This window comes from Tiliqua scincoides, chromosome 11 (assembly GCF_035046505.1).
Source record: "Tiliqua scincoides isolate rTilSci1 chromosome 11, rTilSci1.hap2, whole genome shotgun sequence".
NCBI classification, from domain to species: Eukaryota; Metazoa; Chordata; class Lepidosauria; order Squamata; family Scincidae; genus Tiliqua; species Tiliqua scincoides.
The window spans coordinates 11,171,153-11,196,312 of NC_089831.1; the positions used below are offsets into that span (position 1 = coordinate 11,171,153).

The 25,160-nt window shown below is 46.5% G+C and overlaps 1 protein-coding gene across 1 annotated transcript in view; it reads left to right on the plus strand.

The window, feature by feature from the left end:
* Positions 1 to 25,160, plus strand: part of KCNU1 (potassium calcium-activated channel subfamily U member 1) — a 76,102-nt gene that overhangs the window by 21,926 nt on the left and 29,016 nt on the right. Inside the window, exons 16-20 of the mRNA XM_066639672.1 lie at positions 1,823 to 1,891; positions 2,690 to 2,779; positions 4,389 to 4,501; positions 6,095 to 6,277; positions 7,890 to 7,995. Of these exons, the coding sequence (XP_066495769.1) occupies positions 1,823 to 1,891; positions 2,690 to 2,779; positions 4,389 to 4,501; positions 6,095 to 6,277; positions 7,890 to 7,995 (561 nt within the window). The remainder of the gene's footprint in view (positions 1 to 1,822; positions 1,892 to 2,689; positions 2,780 to 4,388; positions 4,502 to 6,094; positions 6,278 to 7,889; positions 7,996 to 25,160) is intronic.

Below are 25,160 nucleotides of genomic sequence, written 5' to 3' on the forward strand. Positions count from 1 at the left end.
GGGGCCAGAGCATCAGCCGAAGGTCTCCTCAGGGTAAGGGAACCAATGTTCCTCAACCCCATGTAGAACTCTGGCCACCTCGATGGGTCTACCTGGATCTGTGCCAGCTGGCACAAAATGGAGGAGACCCATGCTGGGATCCAAGGCTCTGGAGGGGGGATAGGATTCAGCAACAGATTCTGCTAGCCTCTCTACCCCTCCTGGGCCTGATCTGTCCTCTGGCCCACACTTCCCTTGCCCGGTTTTCAGCAGATGCAGCCACACTCATTACCCATTACCTGTGCACACACCCCCCCATTAAATAATAAATAAAAACCCAATAAAACCGGTTCATTTTTTCGCAGTTTTTAACAAAAATGAACAGTACAGAAAGTAGTGTTTTGTGGTGTTTTTGTTTTGTTTTGTTTTTTAATTTTTTTATCACCGTTTTCTCCCACCTTTAATTATCAATCCTGTGACAGTGCTACTCTAAGGGGTAACTAGGTTGTGTCCAAGGCCTCTCAGAGCCTGAGATCACTAGCATTCCTGGGGGATCAGGGGCACTAAGTTTTCCAGATGCCTGATAGGTGATGTAAAACAATCCCTCCCCCTCGCCTTCAGAGGTCCCCTCCAAAAGGTTCTGCAGGAGAGGGAAAGGGGGTGCTTTACTCCAGCATCCAGGTGCCTGAAAAACACAGCATCTCCCTTCCCCCCCCAGAACACCAGTGCCTGAGATGGTGAACCACATTTTGTCCACTTACCCAATGGCATTACAGCTGCCCCCATCCCGCCTCCTACCTGGATTTGAGAAAGAAGAGGCCAAACGAGTGGAAGTGTGGAGAAGCAGAATGCAGTGGGCAGAGGCGTCTTCGACACATCTCTCCTTCATGCTTCCTCTTTCATGCCATTTTCCTCTTTTCAAATGCAGGAAGTAAGACTAGGGGGACAGCAGAAGTGGGCAGGTGGAGACAGGCAGTGATTGCCCCCGCCAATCCACCAGGTGACCACCTCGGTCAGCCTGTCTTTGGCCTTTATCATTACATCAACAGCACAAAACTAGGCATGTTTACTCAGATGTAATCCCCACTGTAGTCCATGGGACTTACTCTCAGGTAAGTGGGTACAGGATTGCAGCTGGTGCATTTATAATCCTGCCTTTCTTCCGTCACTGAACTGAAAGCAGTGGGCATGAAATTCCCAAACATTGTACTAAGTGTTGGTTTTTGAACACAGGATCCAGCCTTGCTTACCTTCAACAAGATTTCTGGATCACCAGGCTTGACATCATATGTTTATCCAAAACCCACAGTTAAGGGGTGGCTCTGCCACTTGGGCAGAATTTGGAATAAGGACTAGTGGTGAGACTAGGGCTTGTGTCAGTCTGTGTCAGAGGCCCATGATGGACCTCCTTTCACCATGCTCCGGGTGGTGGGTGTGGGGCATGCACCATCGCCCCACCCCAGTAGTTTTTTTGGCTATAACTTTTGATATAATAGAGATACTTCAATGTGGCTCGTTTCATTGCATTCTGTACGAAATCACACATCAAATGATATATAACATGATGCTATTATTCAAAAGTACCAAGATTTAAACATTTTTGACCAGTAGTGGTGTCACACACCCCCCCATGTGCGTCACCTGGTGCGGCACGCGCCTCCTGCACTCCCCCCCCGCGATGCCACTGATAAGGACCATTTGGTTTTCCACCATTTGGTTTGCCACTGAGAAGGACCATTAAGGCGACAATAACCCTATGCTTCCCCCAATCTCGTAGTTCTCCCCGTCCTTGTTTTATATAAGCATTCCTCTGTTTTTAACCAGAGTTAAACTCTTTCTTTAGGTTGTGCTTTGTGAAGCTGAATCTCGTTCTGCTTGCTATCGAGTTCAGAACGCCCGTTCATGGAAAAAGGTGACCAACTCCCCTGCTGAACACTTCCACTGAGCAGGATTAACTAAGATATAACTATTCCCCATCCACTCCCCAAAGTCCTTGGGTTGAAATTTACCTGCGACCAGAGCAACCTACATGGATCCTGAGCTGGGCTGTAGGGACCACAGTGATGGTCGCTAAATGTTGATGGAGACACTTTTGCATGGGGAGATTCCTTGGTTCCACCTCGATAGGAAATGTCACAGGAAAGGCTCCCAGCTGCGGCTGTGGAACCTTACAGGAGAAACCACATTGCTCTGGCTTCTGTTACATAAGAAGTTGCTTTATACTGAGTCCATTTCATTGGTCCATCCATCTCAGTTTAGTTTATAGTTCACCTACTGGAAGCAGCTCACCAGGGTTCAGATAGGGGCTTTCCCCCATCATATGTGGATATGCCAGGACCAGTGGCAGACCTGCCATTGAATGAACAGGGCAAATTCCCTGGATGTGGAACCTCGCACGACTTATATATAATGTGGAATATAATAAATATAATATTTATTTTTCTTTCCTCTGCTTATTTGATTTAATATTTGGCCATCTTACTCCACTGCTTTTGATTTGTTCTTGTGTTGATTGTTTTTACTGACTTCTATAAGCTGCCCTGAATCCCCTCGTGGGAGAAAGGTACACATTTTGCCCATAAGTAAGTAAATATGTAAGTGGAACTGAGCTGGAGCGAAAGCAACTTGGGCCTATGACAGCTTAAAAGCAGAGAACCAAAAGGGAGCAAAAGTGACACTGATGGTGATTTTCACACTTTTTGGCTTTTAGCATCCTAATCAATCCAACGTCAGCAGCTGTGAAAGTCCATTATGACACCATGGGCTTCTTCATTGCCAAATCTCCAGTTGAAGTCAGAAGGTAATGTCCTTATTCCTTGCATTCAGGAGTTGGTTTTTGGATTACAGCCTAACAGCACAAGATGATATATGTCTACTCAGAAGTAAGCCCCTCAGAAGGCACACAAGACTCCAAGCTTGTCTCTTGAAATCATTTCACTTTCCACGCAGGGGGGAGGCAGAGCTGGGGAGGGGGTCACCTGAACCTAGGGTTAGTTAAGACAGCATTCCTCCTCTGGTCTTTGCTGGATCAAACTGTTCCCTTACATAAGAACAGCCCTGCTCAAACAGACCATAGGTCCATCTAGCCCAGCTTCCTGTATCTGACAGTGGCCCAACAAATCTCTCCAAGGTCCTGCGGTCCTGGTTTTGCCACCTACCCTACCTAATGCGCTCTCCTTTAGTGGCCAGGACAGGACAGATTTGGGACTTGTTTTGTATACTATTAGCAGCCAGTATTTTGCAAACGTGCCTAAGGTTTAGCTTGATCACCTGACTGCAAGGCATATGGAAAACAATTCCCATGAATGCTCTTCCTTGTGAACAATTCATGGTCTATCTCTACGGTTTACTATTATTATTATTATTATTATTATTATTATTATTATTATTATTATTATTATTATAAATCACTTAGCAACAAAAAAGTTCACAATGCTGTTTAGAGAGAAAACCAAATAGATTCCACTGGTAGATCTCTTGGTGAATTGTGATTTGCTAGTGCAAATCTAGCATCAAACTAGTGACCGACACAGGTTTCCGACTCCTATTAACGATAATGGATTTTCTCCCCTCCTAAATGAGGCTGGTAAAATGCCATCTCTGCAGACAATCAGATGGAGATTTGTTCTTGTAACTGGAAGCCATCTTAGTGTATGGCTCGTGAAAGCAGGCAATTTAAAGTAGTTCACCACCCCAAATTACCATTTCGCATTTCACTCCACTCCAGCCACTTTTTTGCACCTGGAAGTGGTTGGTGGACATCATGGTATCTCCAAACGTTTTACTTCTGCAGAACAAAAATGAATCCAGTCTGGCCACACCTGTTTTATACAATACACCTATTCTGAAGTATCTACTCTCTGTCTCCGGTCTCAGAGTTATGACCTTGAGTTTTTCTGGGACTCAGATATCTCCAGAAGTGACTTCTCCCATATGATCTCCCCCACCCCAGGTGTTAAGATGGGCCAATAAGGCATTGTTCTAGGTTCCATTCTCTCATGAGATAAGACCACCATTGATTAGAAGCAGGGCCTTCTCTGTCGTGTCCCCCGAGTTCTGGGAACGTGCCCACCTGCAACTTCATTTGTCTTCTTCATGGACTTATTTTTAAACACTGGTGGAACGCACCTATTCTAAAGACACTTGGCCAGGAAGATGATCTTGCTGTTCATTTTATTGTTAATGTTTCTATGTATTTTATTCATTCTGTACTTGCTGACACTGCTGGAATTGGATTTTTTTTTCTTATCACTTTGCACACACCTAGTTTATCTATGTTGAAAAAGCAGTTTACTAGTGTAAATTTTAAAAAAAACAACACTGTGAACAAACAAAAATGTAGTATTTCAGCAGTTTTCAGTGTTCTAAACTTTGAGCTAACCTTGTTTGCTTTGATTTTTGTCATCCAGGGCTCGATATTATTGCAGACAATGCCACAACGATATCATTAATCCAGACCTCATTGGAAAATGCCGTTGTAAGATGAAGACTTCATCAAAGTCCGTCTCATTCTTGCCACTTGGTAACGTCGCAGAATGCCATTTCACAGCCCAATCCTATGAGCGTTGAGTGCTAGCAGGATGCTTGATCCAGGAGCTGCTGGGCAATCCCTGTCATCTGCTGGAAAGTGACCAGGAATGCCTCCATGTCACTACTGGGTGTTAACTTCATCAGCTAGTACTGGGATGCTAGGCTGGGGGTGCTTACCAGGGTCCCATTTCCTTGGGGTGTGTGCTCAAACCCTCCTGAATGTTCCATATCAAGTTGTCCTCCTGCGATCATCAGTACAGCTCTTGCACCCAGGGCCTCTGAGAGGGATTTTTTCAGGGGGTGCAAAGTTTCTTTTTGACCCCTTTGCAAAGGGGGAGGGGTGAAACAGAGCAGGGGAAGGTGGTGATGGGCAAACAAAATAGGGGCATGGAGGGGCAAAACAGGGTGGGCAGAGGGTCGCGACAGCTGGAAAAGTCTTTGCAGCCCACGTGGATACCAACCCATGTGGCATCGGTAGTGTCCCCAGCATCCCGTGCGGGCAACAAGTCTGAGTAGATAGGAAATTGTAAGATCCCAGGAAATTTCTGGGCCCCCTCCTTTGGCTCCTGGGCCCCCCTTTTGACCCTGGGCCCCAGGTACAAATTACCCCCACTACCGCCCTCCCCAGACCCTGCTTGCACCAGTCATGTCTGGTCATCCAAAGCAATAAGACGATCGTTTTCTGCCTGAAATGGGCTTACAGTCTAGAAAGGGAGACACCAGCACCAGTTGCAGGATGGATGTGATGCTGGAATCATGGGGACAGCAGCTAAATATAAAAGAGCCAAGTATTTTTAAAGAGGGTGAGGCACTCTAGCCTCATCGCCCCTCAGTGCTAGACGTGCCCTTGCTGACACAATATTTTGCAAGTATTTTTCTTAAAAAATTCCAATATTAAATCTGTATCTTTCATCTGAACAGCAGATGGCAGGCAAGCCCCACTGTTGACTGTTTGGTCTCCTGTAAATAAGCTCAGAGGGCTGGGATGGATGGAAGCAACCCCTATTTCTGAAGAGAGCTCAGAATGACACACCTGTGGGTTTGCTTGGACATTGCGTTTGCGACCAAAATGACCATTACGATCTCCAAAAAGATGCTCTGATTTCTCTGCAGTCCTCACATGTTATGTAGGAAGCCGAGCACAGTTCAGTTGCAATGCCGTAATCACAAGCTTCCTACAACCCAATGTGCTTATGTATGATTATGTATTATTCAATCAAAAGTATTTTTTAGTAACGTATAGCTACCGCAAGCCAATGATGAGATCACACGGGTTTGAACACCAAGCATATGATATGGAGATCAGGGGAGTCAAGCTCGTTTCATATAGAGGGCTGAAGTTAGCATTCTGAGGGCCGGAAGTGACATCATTTAGCAGAAAGCGACATCATTAATCAGCACTTTGTTTTCACCTAGAAACTCATTAGCTGCAAGTGACAGAAGAGCAAATGTGCAAATCTTGTTTATTTTTTTCAGGATGTGAGAGAGCCCAGTTATCAAGCTGGGAGAGCCCAATTGTAATGAGGGCCGAATAAATTGTCTCTGGGGGCCACATTTGGCCTTATGTTTCACACCCCTGAATTAGATGATCAGGAGAGCAATCCTAACCAGCACTTATGCATAGGTGCTCCAGAGAAGTTGCAAACGTACCGTAAAGCACATTTGCGGCTTCTTAGGCAGGAACCGCGTCGGCGCATCCAGATGCACCGGCACGCGGACAGAGGCAGAAGCCTCCGCCGCGGCAAGTGCGCCGGCCCAAGCAGCAAAGGTAGGGCATAGGGGGCGTGGGGAGGGGGCATTACTGGGCGGGGTAGGGCGGGCCCGGGGGCGGGCGTGCGGGGAGCCGGGGACGGGGCTGGGACCCAGCAGTTATGCCAGATCTCAACCCCCATCCCTGGGGCAAGCGGAGCGGCTTCAAGTCGCTCCACTCTCCTCGGACTTGCGTCACCACCGGAGGTGGCGCGGGTCCGAGGAGACCCATAGGAGCATGCAGCCCTTACCCACGGGTAAGGGGAAGAGCTTCCCCTTTCCTGTGGCTGAGCCACTGCCCTCTGCAATCCTGCATTGGATGCAGTGCAAGCCTCTTGGCTTGCCTGCTCCAGCGCGTGTTAGGATTACGCCCCAAATTGCATATATTGCTCAGGCTACCTGCAAGGACATTTTCATAAAACATTGTAAGATCAAAGCCTAAAAATATTTGTTGTTAACCTCTCAGTTGTAATAACCATGATATACTGGGGAGGGGGAAAAGAGGCTGATTTGATTGATATTGATAACACAGGCCGACACACATTTTGCTTCCTTAAACGTTACGCCTGGGTATATTTGGGGTGCTGATCCCAAAAATGGCATCTGTTTTGCCCTATCGCATCTAGTTTTGGAGACACGGCATAGCCTCTTTAGTGAATGGTCCAAGCAGCTACCTCATGAGGAAACCTACACCATGGCTTCCTTATGAGGAAGCTGCTTGAACCATTCACTAATGAGGCTACACTATATCTCCAAAACTAGACGTGATAGGGCAAAACGGATGCCATTTTTGGAATCGGCACCTCAAATTCATTTCAAACCACTATAAAGTTTAGGAAAAACTTTTCTGACCCTCAATTTTGTAGGCCTGTGTAATCTGAAGCCTCATCACAACGTATTACCTGTAGAGTTACAGGTGTGTTTTGTGGCAGCTAATGGAGTGACTTCTAGCAAACAGTAATCTTTTCTCATTGTGTCATATCAGAAGAATGTTTGTTTGTTGGCAACCTTCAGTCTCGGAAGACTCTGGTATCGCGCTCTGGATGGTGGTTCCGGGACAGCGTCTAGTGTGGCTGAAAAGGCCGATTCGGGATTGACAATCCCTTCCACACTGGGAGCAAGTGCAGTCTGTCCCTGGTCTGTCTCCCTGGCTATGGGCCTTCCTTCTTTGCCTCTTAGCCTCAGACTGTTGGCCAAGTGTCTCTTCAAACTGGGAAAGGCCATGCTGCACAGCCTGCCTCCAAGCGGGCCGCTCAGAGGCCAGGGTTTCCCACCTGTTGAGGTCCACTCCTAAGGCCTTCAGATCCCTCTTGCAGATAGAAGAATAGCACTATCAGAAGAATAGCACTATTGCAAAATAAGAACCTACTGTAAAACTGCTGCTGTTCAAATATTTTGAATGAGAATCTTCCACCTGAGGCAGCTGTTTCATTTGGCCTTATGGACAAACCAGTCCAATGATTGCTTTCAGCTTGAAAGTGAACCATGTGACATGGGTGTTTTGCTGGTATCTTGTCTGCTTGCCTTAAATAAGGAGCCAGAATCTATTTGTTTGGCTCTAAGTGTGACTGCAAGTAGCAGAGATGAGCAAGAAAACAAAATTGTCTTTATAACCATTTTTTTTTTTTCAGACAAGAAAAAAGCTGTAAAGCAGAATTTTTACTCTTCAGAATCACAACCGGAAACTTCACAGCTCTCTGCCATCATCCCAACCGTGACTGTATCTGATGCAGACAGGTAAGACACTCAGAGCTTTCTGTTTCAAGCAGAGGCCTGGCTTCCTGGAGAATTGGTATGGAAGTGAAAGAGGAGCGGATAGATAGTTCTCCTTGTACATCCCAATACAATTCAGCACTGATGCAGTGGGGCCAGCAAGACCATGCTACATCCAGGGCAGGAACTGAACAGGCTGAAGGTGGTAAAGGGACACTTGTCCCCTGGAGAAAGCCCCGGCCTGCACAATGGCTGTACTTGGACCTGCGGTTGCTAATTCACTGGCACAACACCAAGTGGACCTGTGTTAGCAGATCTGACCTAGAAAGGTGGATAGATTATGGTGCGCACCAGAAGCGCCAATCCAGCCCCCCCCGGCCCAATTCACCCACCACCACCATCTGCTTTCCCAACAAACAGATCTGCATGGGATTATATTCTTTAGTAACTATCTGGGACATGGATAGAATTCACAATCTTCACTGAACTCCTATCTGGGGACTGCATTAGAGTCGGGGTTGGGTAGCGACCAGCCCAATACCTCATTAGGATTGGCATCAGAGATACTCTAGCCCGCCACACTAATCTCTTCCACACTTCCTGTTCCTCTTGATCCCTCTTTTTGATCTTGGGAGCAGGAAAAGGAGGAGTGATGGATGTGGGTGGGTGAGCCAATGGAGGCAAGCACCCCCTTGTCACTCCATTTCCCAGTTCACGTGCTTTGTCAATATAGCCTCATGGATTGGCTGGCTCTAGCCATTGGTTGGGGAAGAAATAGGTGTGTTCTTTTTGTTTGTTTACCAATCTGTATTATAGTTTACACCCCCAAATGTATCCCTGCTAGGACGCCAAAACTGTGTAGGTTGCTTTGTCGTTTTCTCAAGCATAGGAGACATGAAGCGCACAGTTCATTGGGAAGTTGTTCTCTCCTGAAGTCTCTCCTGAACTTTTGAACTGTTAAAATTAAAGACTAAAGTAGGTGCTGACTCTGTGGGAAATCCAATATAATACTACTTCGTGATTTCAGAGTGTGCAAAATGTTTCGCTTGCATTTTCTTGATAATGTCCTTAGGAGCAACTCTGTAAGGTTATAGCGTTATTCCTATATTGCGGTGGGATAAGAGGGAGTATTTTTCTGGCTTTCGGGTCACTAGTGAATTCATGGTAGAGGTTAGTTCTAAACCAGGAAGTTTAGATTTGTAGCTCACAGTCCTAACATGCACCAGCACAGCCAAGCTGCATGGTCTGTGCTGTATCCAGTGGGGCTTGTTTGGATTCAGTATGTGGCAGCTTCCTTGGTTCCTGTAATATTGTTCCAAAGCCCCACAATCCTGCAGTGCGCAACTCCCATGCTCATCAGAGGCAGGCAACACTGTTCACTCTCCCCACTGGCCACCATGAGCATCTCCTAATTGCTGTGCATAGATGAAACAGCCTCTGGGGCATGCACTCATTCAGTGGCGTCACGAAGGGGTGCCGTGGTGCAGACTACACTGGGTGACAGTATGGGGGTAACACCAGAGGGGAGCAGGAAATTTCCTGGCTGGGTCAACAGGGAGGTCAAGTCTGCTGGGTGGGTAGACCTGGGCTCTGCACCGGGAAGCCTAGTAGACCTGGGCTCCAAAGCCAAGTTAGACCTCACCTGGTGGACAAAAAGGCCAACTTCAACTAGGAAGTCAAGTCTACCCTGGTGGGTAGACCTAGGTTCGACATCAAGGAAACCTGGTGAACCTGGGCTATCACCACCCTCACTATGTCATGATTTTTCCCCTCAACTGCCTCCATTCTGCTCTCCCCCATTGCTGTCCTCCCTTTGCCCCACACTACATGACACTAACCCTAGGGACAACATTTATTTGTGAGAGTGACTGACACTAGTTGATGACACTGCTGCTATGGCACTGAGAAGTTCTGGGGTTGCCCTAGCCAAGAGAGTACAGGCCCTCAGGCAGTGCCTGATTTGGCAACCCTTGACCCTACCTCTAATCTCCTATCATTTTTAAAACGGCTAATGAAACTGCAAGATGGGGGGAGGTCAATGACAATTTGGATCAGGTCCCCGGGCGCTGGGGAAAGGGATGGTTGAGTTGAACACTTCCCTCCACACCATTTCCCAGTTGCCATTTGCCCACCCCAGCTATTACATCCAGTCAGCAGTAAATCTGGAGCTGACCAGCAAAGTACACCCTCGTGCAGTCAGACATACACAAATATCATTGCGTGGAGCCGAGTTAATCAGAAGGGAAATTATCATTTAAAAAAAGAAAAGAAAAAGCAGAATTTTTTTCCTCTCCCCTTGGCCCATAACATAACTTGTAAAAAAAAAAAAAAAATTAATTAAAAAACCCTCTCTCAACCTGCTGAAATATCATTATTAAAATGTGCATGAAAAGTCAATTATGCCAGGGGGAGGTATTTAAGAGAAGCGGCTTCCCATACTGTGAGATTACACCTTGGGGATTACAGACATTGCTGAAATCTTTGCAGCTGTTTAACTTGAAAGAGGAGAGGATTTTCACTGTCAGATGTTCTAAGGCCCTCACAAGAGGAGGGCAAACACGGAGGGAAGCTATTGTTCCTGCAGCCCTTGAAGTGAAAGCCCACCCTCAATATGGCAGAGCCCTCTCTCTCCAGTGAGAGACAGTCCCAGTATATACTGGGGACGATTGCATGACCCCCTCCAGGATCTGAACTCTTTGGTATAGAATAGCGATTTTCAACTTTTACTTCCGGAAGGTTCTTCCAGGTTCTGTAGCTCTGTTTCTAGGTCCCTCAGAGGGGCCCCTATCTGTAGTCACAAACTGTCTGTTCCTTTTCCTCTGCTGGAGCTGGTGGGGAAAGAGGGACAGACAATACATAACTAAGGCAGCTAGCGTGCCTGTATTGGCACGCTAGCAATGATTGCCAGGCTTGCCCCCCTATCAGCCAGCAGCGGGGCTTTGCTGCCAGCTGATTGGCTGGCTGGCCTTTGGGGGCAGGATGACTGAGCCCGATCTGGCGCGCAGGCGCTAGACCCGGCTCAGACAAAACATAACTATAGGCAGTTACCCTAGAAAAAGTGCCACAGAACCCAGAAGAGTTTTCTTCCCTGCCATTTTCAACCCCTGTGCTCCCATGGCACACTTGTGGACTTTTCATGGCCACCAGTGTGCCACGGCACACTGGTTGAAAATCACTGGTGTAGAATCTAGAGCATGGGTCAGCAATCTTCTTCCGCATAGGGGCCAGACATTGGTTCTGTTCAACAGCAAGGAGGCATGCGCATTTGAAAACCTCCCAATTAGTGCAAAACTCTCAATTAGGCCACATGGCTAAGAAATAAAGAGATGGGTATGACACAGAGGGGCACATGCCCAGATGGTTCTCAAAGGAATCTTCTTCCCTTGGTCTGCTTATTTTGTAAACCTTACCAAGATAGAATTACAACCTTGAATTCTCTTTTTGAACCATGATGGGCCTCCTGGAGGTGCACACCTCATGTACTGTCTTGATGTAGTCCTTATAATTACAACAGCTTTGTAAGGAAAATAAACATTATTATCCCAGCGCTATAGCTGAGGTTGAATGTTTTGCATAAGGCCACCCAGTGAGTTCAAGATGGAGGCCAGATTTGACACTCTGATCCACGGCTTAATCTCTTAGGGCACAATCCTAACCCCTTAAGTCAGTGCTTTCCAGCACTGACATAAGGGCAATGCAGCTCTGAGGTAAGGGAACAAACATTCCCTTGCTTTGAGGAGGCCTCCGTGAGTGACACCCAACTGCAGGATGCGGCACACGTCCCATTGGCACCGCTATGCCAGTGCTGGAATATACTGACATAAGGGGTTAGGATTGTGCCCTTAGTCAATTAACTGCGCTAGCTCTGGTTTTGGGGATAAACACTTGAAAGTAAATGGACAACGTTTTCATAGTGTTCAAAAGGGTTGTATGGAAGGGGTCCTCTTGGGATCAGAGAGTTTGTGGCCTCGACTGAGGCCTTGCACAGTCTCTCCAGTTCTCATTTGCATAGAGTTCAAATCTATGCAAATCTATCACTGCCTTCTGGAGGTGTTGGAAAGGCACTTCCAATTTTTCCTCTAATGGCTCCCACCCATGGATTCCTTCCCACCTTTTGTCCTCACAACAACCCTGTGAATTAGGTGAGACTGAGAGATGGTGACTGATCCAAGGTCACCCGGGAAGCTTCATGACTGAGCTGGGATCTTCCAGGTCTAAGTCCAGTTCCCAAACCACTACACCATCCTGCCTCTCTTGACCTTTCTTTGAAGGTCATCATTTAGGTCATCTAGCTGAACCCCTTGTTCAGTGCAGGCAGATGCTATCATTGTTGTTGGAATTTGGGACAGGCTAAGTTCCCCCCCCCCCACTGGCCTCTGTTCCATTGCACAGAACTGGTTTACCCTTTTTCTTTAAGCCTGGTTCTGAGGATGAGATTGATAGGTTTGAAGAAAACACTGTGAACAGGAGATCCCACAGCAGTTACGCCGCTTATTTACGAACAAAGGTGAGCACTTCTCATGCTCCTTTTACAGCTGTTCTGTTGTTCATTTTCACATTGGATATATTGTATTCAGCTTGACTTTCGCTTGCTATTTTTATTGGCCAGGAGCTGCCTTGTGCTTTATTTGGAGGCCAAAAGGCAGGAAGAAATCCTCGAAGTAAAGAAATAAAACCGGTGACATTTCTTGGGCGGGGGTCAGGGGGCAGGCAGGACAATTGTGTTCACTTGCTTTGGTACCAAGCCAGGACGGTGTAGCAGTTGTGACATTGGACACCAGATCCAGGTTTAAATCCCCGCTCAGCCTCGAAGCTTCCCGGGTGATCTTGGGCCCGTCACCTCTCTTGCAGCCCCACCTACCTCGCAGGGTGGTTGTGAAGACAAAAGGAGGGGAGCAGCTGTATACACCACCCTGAGATTCTTGGAGGGAGGGTGCAATAAAAATTGGAAAAATAAATAACTAAATTTCATCCCAAGTGAACTTCAAAAGTGAACTTCAAGCTGTTAGATATTTTCCTGTCAGTGGATTGGTGAGTGGTCCTCTGCTTGCCTCCACTTCCTCCTTCTAGGATTGAAAAAGGAAGTTGTCCATGGGACAGGAGACGAAGTATGGAGGAGGTGACAAGTGCAAGTGACCAAGGTGACTTGGTGACAAGACGAGCCAGGGCATCTCGTACTTCCAAATCATTCTAACACTACTAGATTTTCCTTATAAAGGAACATCTCATAGCCTTCTGCATCACATGCTTCCATTTCTTAAATGTGATTGTGATTCCATCTGATCAAAACCTCCTCCCATGATCTATGACATATGTGGTGGAGCTTGATTTGGAGGTGCATGAGTCATTAGATCTGAAGACTGGATTTACCAACTTCATTTCATCCGTGTCCCACCTTTCTCCCTTGAAGAAACTCATGCATAGGGTTCCAAGGGTGCACCCTCTCATCCAGGCACAGTTGAGGTGTAAACCCCTCTCACTTCATCACAGTTGCTGTGACCAGGGATGTGCAGGCGGGGGGGGGGGGAGAGACAGTGTCAGCTCAGCCTCCCCTGTGATTGCACATGTGCTCCATCCAGTTTCTGAGTGGTTGTGCTGGTCACCGGGGAGGCTGAGCTCCGTGGAGGCTGGTCACTGGGGAGGTTGACTAGGAAGACTGAGCTGCCACTGCTACAAGCTTGAGGGCCCAATCCTATCCAACTTTCCACTATCAATGCAGCTGCAATGCAGCCCTGAGGTAAGGGGACAAATGTTTGTTCCCTTGAGGGGGGGGCTCCCTGACTGCCCTCCCCACCACAGGATAAAGCACACACCCTGTTAGCACAGCTGCATCAACACTAGGAAGTTGGATAGAGCTGGGCTCCTAGTCTCTCCAAGAGACTGCCCAAGGCTGTCCCAAATCTCTCAGAGAGACTAGATCATGCGGAGACAGCAGCTCAGCCTCCATTGTGATTGAACAGACTCTGGGACTTCAGGGTTGTCCCCGGAATGTCTTGCAGCATGATGTCACCTAGAAGCTCAGCTCAGGGTGCCTCCCAAGCAATGGACTTCCCCGTGCATCACTGGCAAGGAGAACTCAAGATCCTCTGATGCCAAATCTCCTGATGCCAAATCTCCATGCCTACCACCTCCACTTCGGCATCTCCTCTTTCCGTCTCCTGGTTTCAAAGAAGGGAGCAAGAGGAAGTGTAGAGAAGAGTGGTGAGCGTCAGAGCCACACTAACCTTCCATTCCCTCCTCCACACTTCTTCCGCATTCCTCTCTCCCTTCTTCAAACCTAGGCAGTAGGAGGCGAAAGAATAGCACACAGAAAGTCTCGTGTGGGTTTGCCACCTTGAGGCAAGGACCTCCTTCAGTGGGTGCGCCACCACTGGCTTCGGATCATGTTTTGCGCTTGAATACGTCCGTCCCTCCCCTTTCGATAGGATAATTCGTAGGGCCAGGGTGCGCGCACTTCCTTGCAAACTTTTCAAGTTCGGTCCTTTGCTCTTTGCGAAGCTGCTGGGCCTTGAACTGCACTTTGGTTATGTTTTGTGCTTCGGAGGAGGTTTGATGTTCAAGAGAACAAACCATGTGCAGCAATGGAGGGCTATTAGCCTTAGATATATATACATATATTTTTTTTAAAAAGCCAGAAACAAAACTCAGAATCTTTTAACCGAACAAAACGTTCCCTCTAACCGAAGGAGATGAAAGCGAAAGTCAGGTTTCCAGAAGAAAAGCCAATTGGTGTTCTTTCTTAATTGAAACTTATCTAACATCTGGAGATGTGATCATCAGTACCTGTTGAGCTGCCAAGGTGTAGTTACGACATGTCAGTCTTTTCTTTTTTCTTTTAATAAATCTTCGGGACTTAAGATCGTACCCTTTGATGCTCCCCATCACATTCTGGTCCAAGATGAGAAGAAAGGAAGATATGCATGCACGCAGAGAGAGAGAGAGAGAGAGAGAGAGAGAGAGAGAGAGAGAGAGAGAGAGAGAGCAATAACGCTAAGCAATCCTGCATTAATTTAATCTGGCAGAATGCATTACTGACTGCGTAAAAGCCTGCAAAAAAGGTCACTGATATTTTTGGAGCAATAAATCACAAAAGGGGGGGGTAAAAAAAAAAAGATTTGCATTTTGGCTGTATAACATTTGGGGATGGATTAGAGAGAGAGAGAGAGAGAGAGAGAGAGAGAGAGAGAGAGAGAGAGAGAGAGAGAGAGAGAGAGAGAATTCTTTGAAGTAATATTTCTCCCCTGACTTGTTTTATTAGCTCCCTTTTAACATGTTACATTATTGCTTATAGAATTTCATTTACTTGGATTGGCAGCTTGATAAATATGTCTGTTGGCGATGATTTGGATTGCTCTGGGCATTAATATTATTAAAACCTGTCACAAGGAAATGTCTGAAAGATGACTTACTGCAGAGATTACAGCACCAAATAAATCACCCCGGTGGTATTTGTTACCGTTTACGGCCTCTTGGAGCCGAGTCAATCCCTTTTTTATGTTGCATTATTTTTCAAGTTTTTATAGCTTTACATTATATATCGCTGTCAGAAATGAACAGATGGGGTGTCAAACATGAGCTTTCTGAATAATTCCCACCCTCGGGTTATTTGTGTGAAGGACAAGTGTAAAACTCTGTTCTCCGGGAAAAAGAAAAAAAATAAAATAAAATAAAGGGAGACAGGCAGGGGCGGGGAGTGTTCGGTTGCATTCAAAGCAAGCACTCCGTTCTTTTTGTCAGTATGGACAAGGCGGTTTTAACTTCTGACCTTACCTGGCTCTCTTACCCTACAGTGAGACTTTTGGGAATGTTTCGCCAGAGGGGAAACACAAAATCTTCACTTGCGCATTCAATGGGCCAGGAGGCAGCATCGAGTGCATTGAGCACCTCCGCGGCCTCCTTGTCTCTCTGGTTGAAATGGGGGAAAAAAAATCTGTCCCTACAATCATGGGTGCCTCTCACAGTGCTGTGAATAGGAGTCAATGTACCATCGGTATTTACTTGTCTGAGCTGAAGTTATCTGTTCTCCAAGAGGACTTGTTTTCTTGTCCACTGTTCTGCTAAAGCAGGGGTGCCCAAACCCCGGCCCGGGGGCCACTTGCGGCCCTTGGGGACTCCCAATGCAGCCCACAGGGAGCCCCCAGTCTCCAATGAGACTCTGGCCCTCCAGAGACTTGCTGGAGCCCATGCTTGCCCAACGCGAGTGCTTACAGCATGAGGGTGACTGTTCAACCTCTCACAGGAGCTGTGGGATGAGGGCTCCCTCCACGACTTGCTGTTTTACATTTGTGATGCAGCAGTGGCAGCAAAGGAAAGACCAGCCTTGCTTTGTGCAAGGCCTTTTATAGGCCTTGAGCTATTGCAAGACCTTCATTCATTCATAGAAGTTACATCTCGAATATATTAATTTATGTAAATTTATTCAAATTTGAAATGTAAATTAATTCTTTTTCCCCCGGCCCCCAACACAGTGTCAGAGAGATGATGTGGCCCTCCTGCCAAAAAGTTTGGACACCCCTGTGCTAAAGCAAGGGTATGCACCTTCTGTGTGTGTAGGTGTGAGAGAGAGTATTTTTGGTGAATATTCATGCTGTAGTGTAGCAAGTGGGGGCCATCCCCCATGGGTGATATGCCTGGGGGGGGTGAAGTGTGCACCATTCAAGCCCCCATCAAACAGAGGCCTGTGCTGCATTTGGTGGTGGATAGTTGTCATCATCCCCCAGGCTCCAAGTGGCCAGAAATGGCTGCGCTGGAAATGGTGCGTCATGGGGGTCACACTGTGAATTGCCAGACTGGGTGACCGCAACCCTAGTGGTGCCACTGGAAGGTTGGGTGTTGTTGGTTACTGGCTTAGATGACTTTTAAAGTGGATTCTCCACATTGATGGTGGACTATAGTCTATCAGTGGTTATGAACCATGATAGCTACGTTGAACCTCCAGATGCAGGGGACGTATGACACTGAGTCAGGGAGAGAGCCAGTGTTTATGTTTGGGGAAGGGGCTAAGCATTCTTAACTCTAGAGCCCAGGTCAACCATGCGGGTAGACCTGGGCTCCCAGTTGAACTTTTGCCTCTGTGACTGAGGTTTGCTAGGCAGGTAGACTTGGGCTCTCACCTGAACTTGGAACATAGATCTACCTGCTGGGTATACCTGGGCTTCCATTCTGCCTACCCTCTGGAGTCATCTCTTCCAGGTGGGTAGACCTGGGCTCCTGGTTGGCCTCTGTGGCCAAGGTTTGCTGGTTAGGTAGACCTGGGCTCCCATTCAGACTTGGAGCCCAATTTATTTTTGTCGTATTGGGGGGGAGGTCAAAAATTTATGGGCCCTATGTGTCAGATGACCTAGCTATGCCACTGGTCATCACATCACCACCAAGCCACTTCTGGGTGCCGCATTGGCCTGCCCTTTCTCTGCCTTGTGTGTTTGTGTGTCTCTAGGCACACCCATTCCCTGACTCCCTTGTCTTGCTCATAAGCAGCCTGTTCATCATGAACAGGACTTAAGGTCTGAGAACTGTACCCCTGTTGCTTATCAGGAGGCCTCATCCTGCATCAAGAAAACCAGATGGCTGGGGTGGGGAGAAGGATGAAGACATAAACCCTGCTGGATCAGATCTCAGGCCCCTCATATTCAGCATCCACTTTCCCACAGTGTCTCAGCAGCTGCTTCTGGGAAACCCACAGGGCGTGGAGTGAAGACGTACTGTCCCCCTGTGACTGCTCTTCAGGAGCACGCAACCTCTGAACCTGGTGGTAGCCAGCTGCCTTGTGAAAGGAGCCAAGTGGCCAAAATTGTGCAAGCCTATCTTTTCACGGAAAAATGACCATCAGATGCTATAGGATGCCTGCGCATCAGTCTGTGCATGGCAGCCAGTGCTCAGGAAATTCAGATTCCAATCTCTGAATAGAATCCTCACCCACCCCAGTAAGTAACAATTGGGGTTTGAAATCAATTATCTGAATGGCTAACTTGTTAGCGAACTAGTTTACCTTGCGAGCTTTGTGTAAACCAGTCTATTTCTAATTTGGCCAACTCCTGAGTCCGTATTGAAGAGACTGAGAGTGACTGAACCTCCTGGCAGTGCGCACTTTATATTTTAATTACCCACAGTAATTCTTGCAATCACTCATATCTCATAAATTGCATCATAATGACCCTTAGTTAATTGTCGGGTAGAGACTTGAGTGATAGGGGTGTGAGCGGAATGATTAAGGAGGTCAAGGATCGGTGGAGCATAGGCCTGCTACTTGCTGCACATAGAGTGGAAAAGGAGCTTATACCTCTGGTATGACCAAATCCTGAGTCCTTACACCACATAGTATTTGTCCCATGAAATAAACTAGTGCAAGGCCTACTAAACACATGCATTCAACCTTGGAACAGAGCCCATAAAAGGTTAAAAAGAATTTAAGCCCTTTAGGAAGGTCATAAGAACATTAGTGCCCCATTGGATCAGGCCAACAGCCATCCAGTCCAACTTCCTGTAGCACACAGTGCTCCACCAGATGCCTTGGGGAGCATACAAGACAACAATGAACCTGCATTCTCTTCCCATTTCCTTGCACCTTGCATTCTAAGGTAGCCTACTTCTAAAACCAGGAGATTTCACAAACCCATCATGGCATGCGGGGAGGCAGGCGGAGGGTGGGGAGAGTATCTTTACTCAGCATGTAGTTAAGTCTGTAGAACCCTTTGCCACAGGATGTGGTGATGGCATCTGGCCTAGATGTCTTTTAAAGGGGATTGGACAAATTTCTGGAGGAAAAGTACATCAGAGGTTACAAGCCATGATGGACACATGCAGCCTCCTAATTTTCGAAAGAGGCTACCTTAGAATACCAGGTGCAAGGGAATGGCAATAGGAATCTTGTTGTCTTGTGTGCTTCCTGAAGCATCCGATGTGCTACAGGAAGCTGTACTAGATGGGCTTTTGGCCTGATCCAGCGGGACTCTTCTTGTTGCCTCCAAGTGGCTACAGCTATGTCACACACTCACAACACAATCTAAGACCCTGGTGTTTAATCTAACCCCATGGTTCCCAGACCTGTCAGAGCAGGGGGCCACTGTTGACACCACACCCTGTGTCCTCCAGGAATTTTGGGTGTTTCCACTACACAAATATAGATTCCCCCCCCCCCCCCCCAAAAAAAGCAGTGGTGGTTTTAGGAAGATAAATATAGTCCATTTATGAGACACTGTTCAGTCCCAAGGGAACTCCCACATGTGGATGTGCAAACAATTCTTTAATCAGGGGGAAAAAAGAAAGAAAACAGAATCCATTGCCTTATCCAGCTCTCTACCAGCCTGTTGAGAAGCAATGCCTATAATTGAATTAACCCACTAACTAGCCATGCAAATGCAGCCTGATAAGCACAGTGGCCAAATACAATGAGGGGCTGTCAAGGATGTCTCATCTGTGACAATGTTGTCACTGGAGATTATTTGTTGTCACTGGAGATTACCTGTCATATGATCTCTGGCTGTTTTCCCAAGTTCTCTCCCCCCCCCCACATGCGTCACCACCAGGAGAGCACCGTCAGGGCTACCGTGTTCTTCTCTGCAGTACATCTGAAGGAGAGTGCAAATGATTGGAGCGGCCCATAACCAGAAATGCAGTATACTGCCCCCCCATCCCAAAGCAGGCCTGTGCTTCATACATTTCACTCCAGAACTGGATCTAGTAGCTTTGGTTTTCCCGATGAGCTGGGCATCAAGACAAAGGGAGTCCATTTAAACGGACCTGGCCTGCTGAGGAGGACAAGGTTGGTTGGCAACCTTCCGTCTCAAAAGACTATGGTATAAGCCTACAGCAACTGGTATTCCCAGGCGGTCTCCCATCCAAGTACTAACCAGGCCTGACCCTGCTTAGCTTCCGAGATCAGCCGAGATCGGGAGATAGTGTTCAGTATAGGGAGATGGATGGCAACCTTCCGTCTCAAAAGACTATGGTATAAGCCTACAGCAACTGGTATTCCCAGGCGGTCTCCCATCCAAGTACTAACCAGGCCTGACCCTGCTTAGCTTCCGAGATCAGCCGAGATCGGGAGATAGTGTTCAGTATAGGGAGATGGATGGCAACCTTCCGTCTCAAAAGACTATGGTATAAGCCTACAGCAACTGGTATTCCCAGGCGGTCTCCCATCCAAGTACTAACCAGGCCTGACCCTGCTTAGCTTCCGAGATCAGGCATGTGCAGGGTAAGAGTTGCAAATTGCTCAGAAGCTTTTTAGAATGGCGGTTTTGGCAGACATGACATTTCACAGAAATGGGAAGGATCTAACAGCCCAATCCTGAGCTACCCGGCATGCGGGGCTGCCGCGGAACCAAAATAGCTACCAGATAGAGATTGTAGGGAAACTTTTTTTTCAAATACTTGTTTGGTTTATTTCCAGATCTTAAACTTTTGATATCAAAATCAATTATGGGAAGATTTGGATTTCTTTCATAAGGTGTGTTTGCATGAGAGATACAGGAAGTACAGAATAGAATAGTTATGGGATGCTATTTTCTTTTACGAATTCTGCAAAGCCCCACATGCCTTTACAATCCAATCCTAAACATGCGCACTTGAGCGTACCATTGTGTTCAATAGATTTGACTCCCAAGTAAATGCAGATTGTAGGCTTAACCCATTTTTGCCCATAGGTGTACACATTTGGTCCCTGTTGTGTATATGCAATGTTGGACAGAAATGGCCTAAGAAAGAAAAATAGAGTGCAATTCTATCCATGTCTACTCAGGAGTAATTTCCAATGAGTTTGATGGGGCTTAACCCTGGCATGTTTGCATTGGAATAGCCTGTTATTGTGGTCCCCAAACTTTTTAAAACCTGGACCCACTTTTTTAAACAACACTCTATCGCAGCCATTTTCAACCACTGTGCCACGGCACAGTAGTGTGTTGCAAATGGTCTGCAGGTGTCCCGCAGGCATTTGGGGGTCCTTTATTAGTAGGGCCATTGGGGGATATGAACCCCCCTCCACCATTATGGTGTGCCTTGTCAATTGTCCAAAAACTGATGGTGTGCCTTGACAATTTCAGTACCTTGTCAGTGGGCCGTGAGATTAAAAAGATTGAAAATCACTGCTCTATTGCAACCCAGCTAGATTTACTAGACTTTAACAAAGGAGATCTAGAAAGAAATAATATTTATTTATTTATAAGTAATAATAACCAGAAGACCCTTAAACATTTATTTTCCTATATGCACACGTGCATGCAAACTGCAGGAGCTCAGCTCTTTGCAGGGTAATTACCAGCTCGGCTGCATGGAGAGGGATGTCGCCAAATCCAGCGCCTCCCGCACTACCGCGGGAGGCACCTTGGGAGTAGAGGACATTTGTCCCCTTCCTCCGGGTAAGGGAGGCAGCCCTGCAATGGGGCTACTCTCTTTAGCGGCAACCAAAAGTTCGCCGCTAAAATAAAGGCGCTCGTGTAAAGCATGCAGCCTTCACAAGCGCCTAGGATCCCGTGGAGCAGAGCTCCGCAGATCCTCCTCCCACCCTCCCCCTGGCACGCCTCCGGCACGCCCCCTCCCCAAGTCACGCCAGTCTCCCCACCCCCTCCCCACATCACACTGGCCTCCCTTCTCCCCGGAATGCCCCCCTCCCCACCCTGTTGGCCATTCTCACCACCAAGCAGCGGAACGCAGACACTCGCCGCGCACTGGCTAAGCGCCAGCCGGAGCTGAGCCAGCTCCGGTGCGAGTCCAGCAGTAAACCCTGCAAACATGCCTTATGGCACGTTTGCAACTGTGGTCTGTGCCACAGAGGCGTGGCGTGGACCACAGGATCGGGCTCTTAGTTATCTGGTCTTTCCATGATCCTTTAGCAACCCACCAGAAATCAGGTCACAAACCACCAGTGTATCCCGGCCGACTGTTCGGGATCCACTGGTCTATTACCATAGCCAACATAAAAGAAACTTGAACCGTATGTATTTCACAAGGATTCAAGCCAACTACTCTGAAGGAATGTGTTGATTCCGTGGATGTAATCATCATTTCCAAAATGTTACAACTTATCTGGTGATTTACCTGTCCACTGAGGCTTTTTGCTGATTAGTGGTTGTAGTGCTTTAAATAATGATCATTTTCAGTTACAAACAGCACCTCTGCTGATGTGTTAATGTATTAAATTTCACATGAGGGTAAGCAAAACACTTTGTTGACTTGTTGTGAATCATGAAGTTAATTCATGGTAATGAAGAGTGGGAATAAAAAGGGAGACCGTGGTTTCCCCAAACAGCATTACAGTGGAGAGGGAATATTATTATTATGTGTTAAGCTTTTCTGCAACACATAAATCTTGGTTGTGGCAAATCAGTGCTTTAGGTGGGGCAGCGCACCTACGGTCTTGCTCGTGGTGAGGTCTGTTCTCAGAGCTAGATTTCTCAAAATTGTTGATGACCGTGTCAGTCCATTAGAAGAAAACTCTACTGTTCAAAGCACATTAATGCCTTAAGCAGGGCCAACCAAAAAGGAACAATCTTTCAAATCTTATAAGATTCTTAATTAGGCTAGATCAGGGGTGTCGACATAAGGCCCACCGGATGGGCAACCTGGAATGGGCAACCTGGAAGCTCTTTATCTGCCCTGTATTATAACTGGGCTCTGCCAGTGCCACCCTTTCAACAGCACCATTTCTGCCAAGGCTCTGGGAGGAAGATATGGAAGGTGGTCTCAAGGAATGCTATGAGGACATGGGCAGACCAACAGCCCAATCCTATGCATGTCTACTCAGAAGTAAATCCCATCAGAGTCAATGGGGCTTACTCCCAGGAAAGTGTGGATAGGATTGGGCTGCAAGAGGGGTGAGAGACTGAGATGCTGCTGAGGTGCTGGGAGAGCCCAGTTATCAAGCAGGTCCACCCTTTCAGCAGCACTGCTTCAGCTGATGGGTCACTTCTCAGAGCACCTCTCAGCTGCTGGCCTTGAAAATATGATCAAGATTGCCTCTTCTGTCATTTGCATAACCCCTGCTAATTGGGTAAGAGGCACTTTTTCAAGTGGGTGCTCCTTTTTTTAGCAGGGGGAGAGTAACTGGCCCACCTCACCCCAGCACTGTCTGTTTTAGTGGCTGTCTGCTGGTATTCTTTTGCATCTTTTTAGATTGTGAGCCCTTTTGGGACAGGGAGCCATTTAGTTATTTGATTTTTTTCTCTGTAAACCGCTTTGTGAACATTTAGTTGAAAAGTGGTATATAAATACTGTTATTGTTATTATTATTATTATTATTATTATTATTATTATTATTATTATTATTATTATTATTATTATTATTATTATTGCAGCTAATGAGTTTCTGTGTGAGAGCAAAGTGCTGATTTCAGGCTGTCATCTGTTTAATGATATCATTTCCTGATGAATGATGTCACTTCTGGCCCTCAGCAGGTGCCATGAATGCTATTCAGTTCGCTGTAGGCGACAAGTTCGACACCCCTGGGCTAGATGGTAAGCAAGGCGGGAGAGTAGTAAGGATGTGTTGTAGTCCACAGTTTGTAAAAAACAAAAAGATGGAATGGAAAAAGATGGCAAAGCAAGGGCCTGAAACAGCTTCAATACACCTTGAGTTGTTTAGACAAAAGAAAGAAAGAAAGAAAGAAAGAAAGAAAGAAAGAAAGAAAGAAAGAAAGAAAGAAAGAAAGAAAGAAAGAAAGGTTGAACACCGCCTTTCTGTTCTGTAACTATAAAATCCATACATTAACTCAGTCCAGTCTCCAGTACTAATTTGAAACTCATAGGTTCCTTCTAAAGCAGAGATCAGGGGGGAAAAACGTAAATCAACAAAGTATACTTTCTACTCTAGAACAGGACATAAATTTAAGGTGTTTCACTAGGCTAGAAGTCAATTGAAGCCACATGTCAACCTTCCTGGGTTCCAAGGAATCTTAACTGTCAACTCCTTTGGGTAGGGTTGAAAGAAAAGACAGAGTAGTGAGAAATCCTTGGAACATCTGACCACATGTCTATTTATACTTCGACATGTATTTCTGGTAAGCATAGGCCCCGATAGACAGTGCTTTGTGCAGAATGATTCACTGTTCTCACCCCCCCCCCCCAAAAAAAAAGAGAGATTCCTGAAAGACTCACATCATTTGCTGAGAATATGGCAAAAGGGAACATTAGTTAGGGCACTGAGAGATAAATGAGGATCCTTTTTTGCCTTTGCAACAATATCAGGAGACGAATGCCTTTGTGATGAAGTGGGTTTCGAGCAATCCTGCCTTTTTATTTCCTTACCCAGTGCTCTGACAGGTGTTTCCTCCAGGGCATCGATGCTTCCTAGAACATTTGAGTGAAGGGAGATATCATCTGTGACAGCTTGTGTACATAGATCATGGTTTTATGATGATGGAAAAGTGTGCACTGATTGATTTGCTGAGCTGGGCTGAGTTAAGAGAGCTTGCAGGGAGAGAGCTTCCCTCTTGCCAAAACACAATTTAATCACCAGCTGACCAATCTATCATCCAGGCAGGAGGGAGGAGGTTTCAAATGCTGGGGAGGTGCCATATGACTAATGGACAGAAATGTCTATTTTTGGCATGGGAGTACCAAGAGGCGCTGGCTAATTTATTCTCTCATATTATCCACTATCCTTCAGTGATTCTCTCTTTAAAAGCTGGTACTCGATGGTGCAGTGCTGTGTTCGGCTTTCTGCTGCATGAACTCAAACCCACGCATGTATCCCCAATTTCATCGGCTTTTCATTGGAAAGGTCTTTGGCAATCATTATCATAAGCATTATCATAAGAGTTAATTTCTCCATTTGCTATGAGACAGACAGACAGACCCTCTGTGACTTGTACACCCTTGTCCTGATTTTGGGATTAGTTGTATTTATAGAGCCTGGAAATCATGTAAGGCAAATAAACCAATCAATAATTCATAGCTGACTGTGTTATTGATCATAGCTGATCATCATCATCATCATCAGTGATACCCCCAGTCTGTGACACCACTGCTAACAATAATAGAACTATTAATTCCAATCCAATACAATCACAAATATTAATTATTAAAGAATTATTAAGAAAATTGTGTGCATGGTCTGCAATATTTTTCCCCATTGGTAAAGGTGTGATTTTTTTTGTTTTTATTTATTTATGTATTTATTTATTGCAGATTTTGATTTTTGACAAAAATGAGTAGTGCAGAAAGCTGTGTTAATGTGTTTTTATTCCAAGGGCACA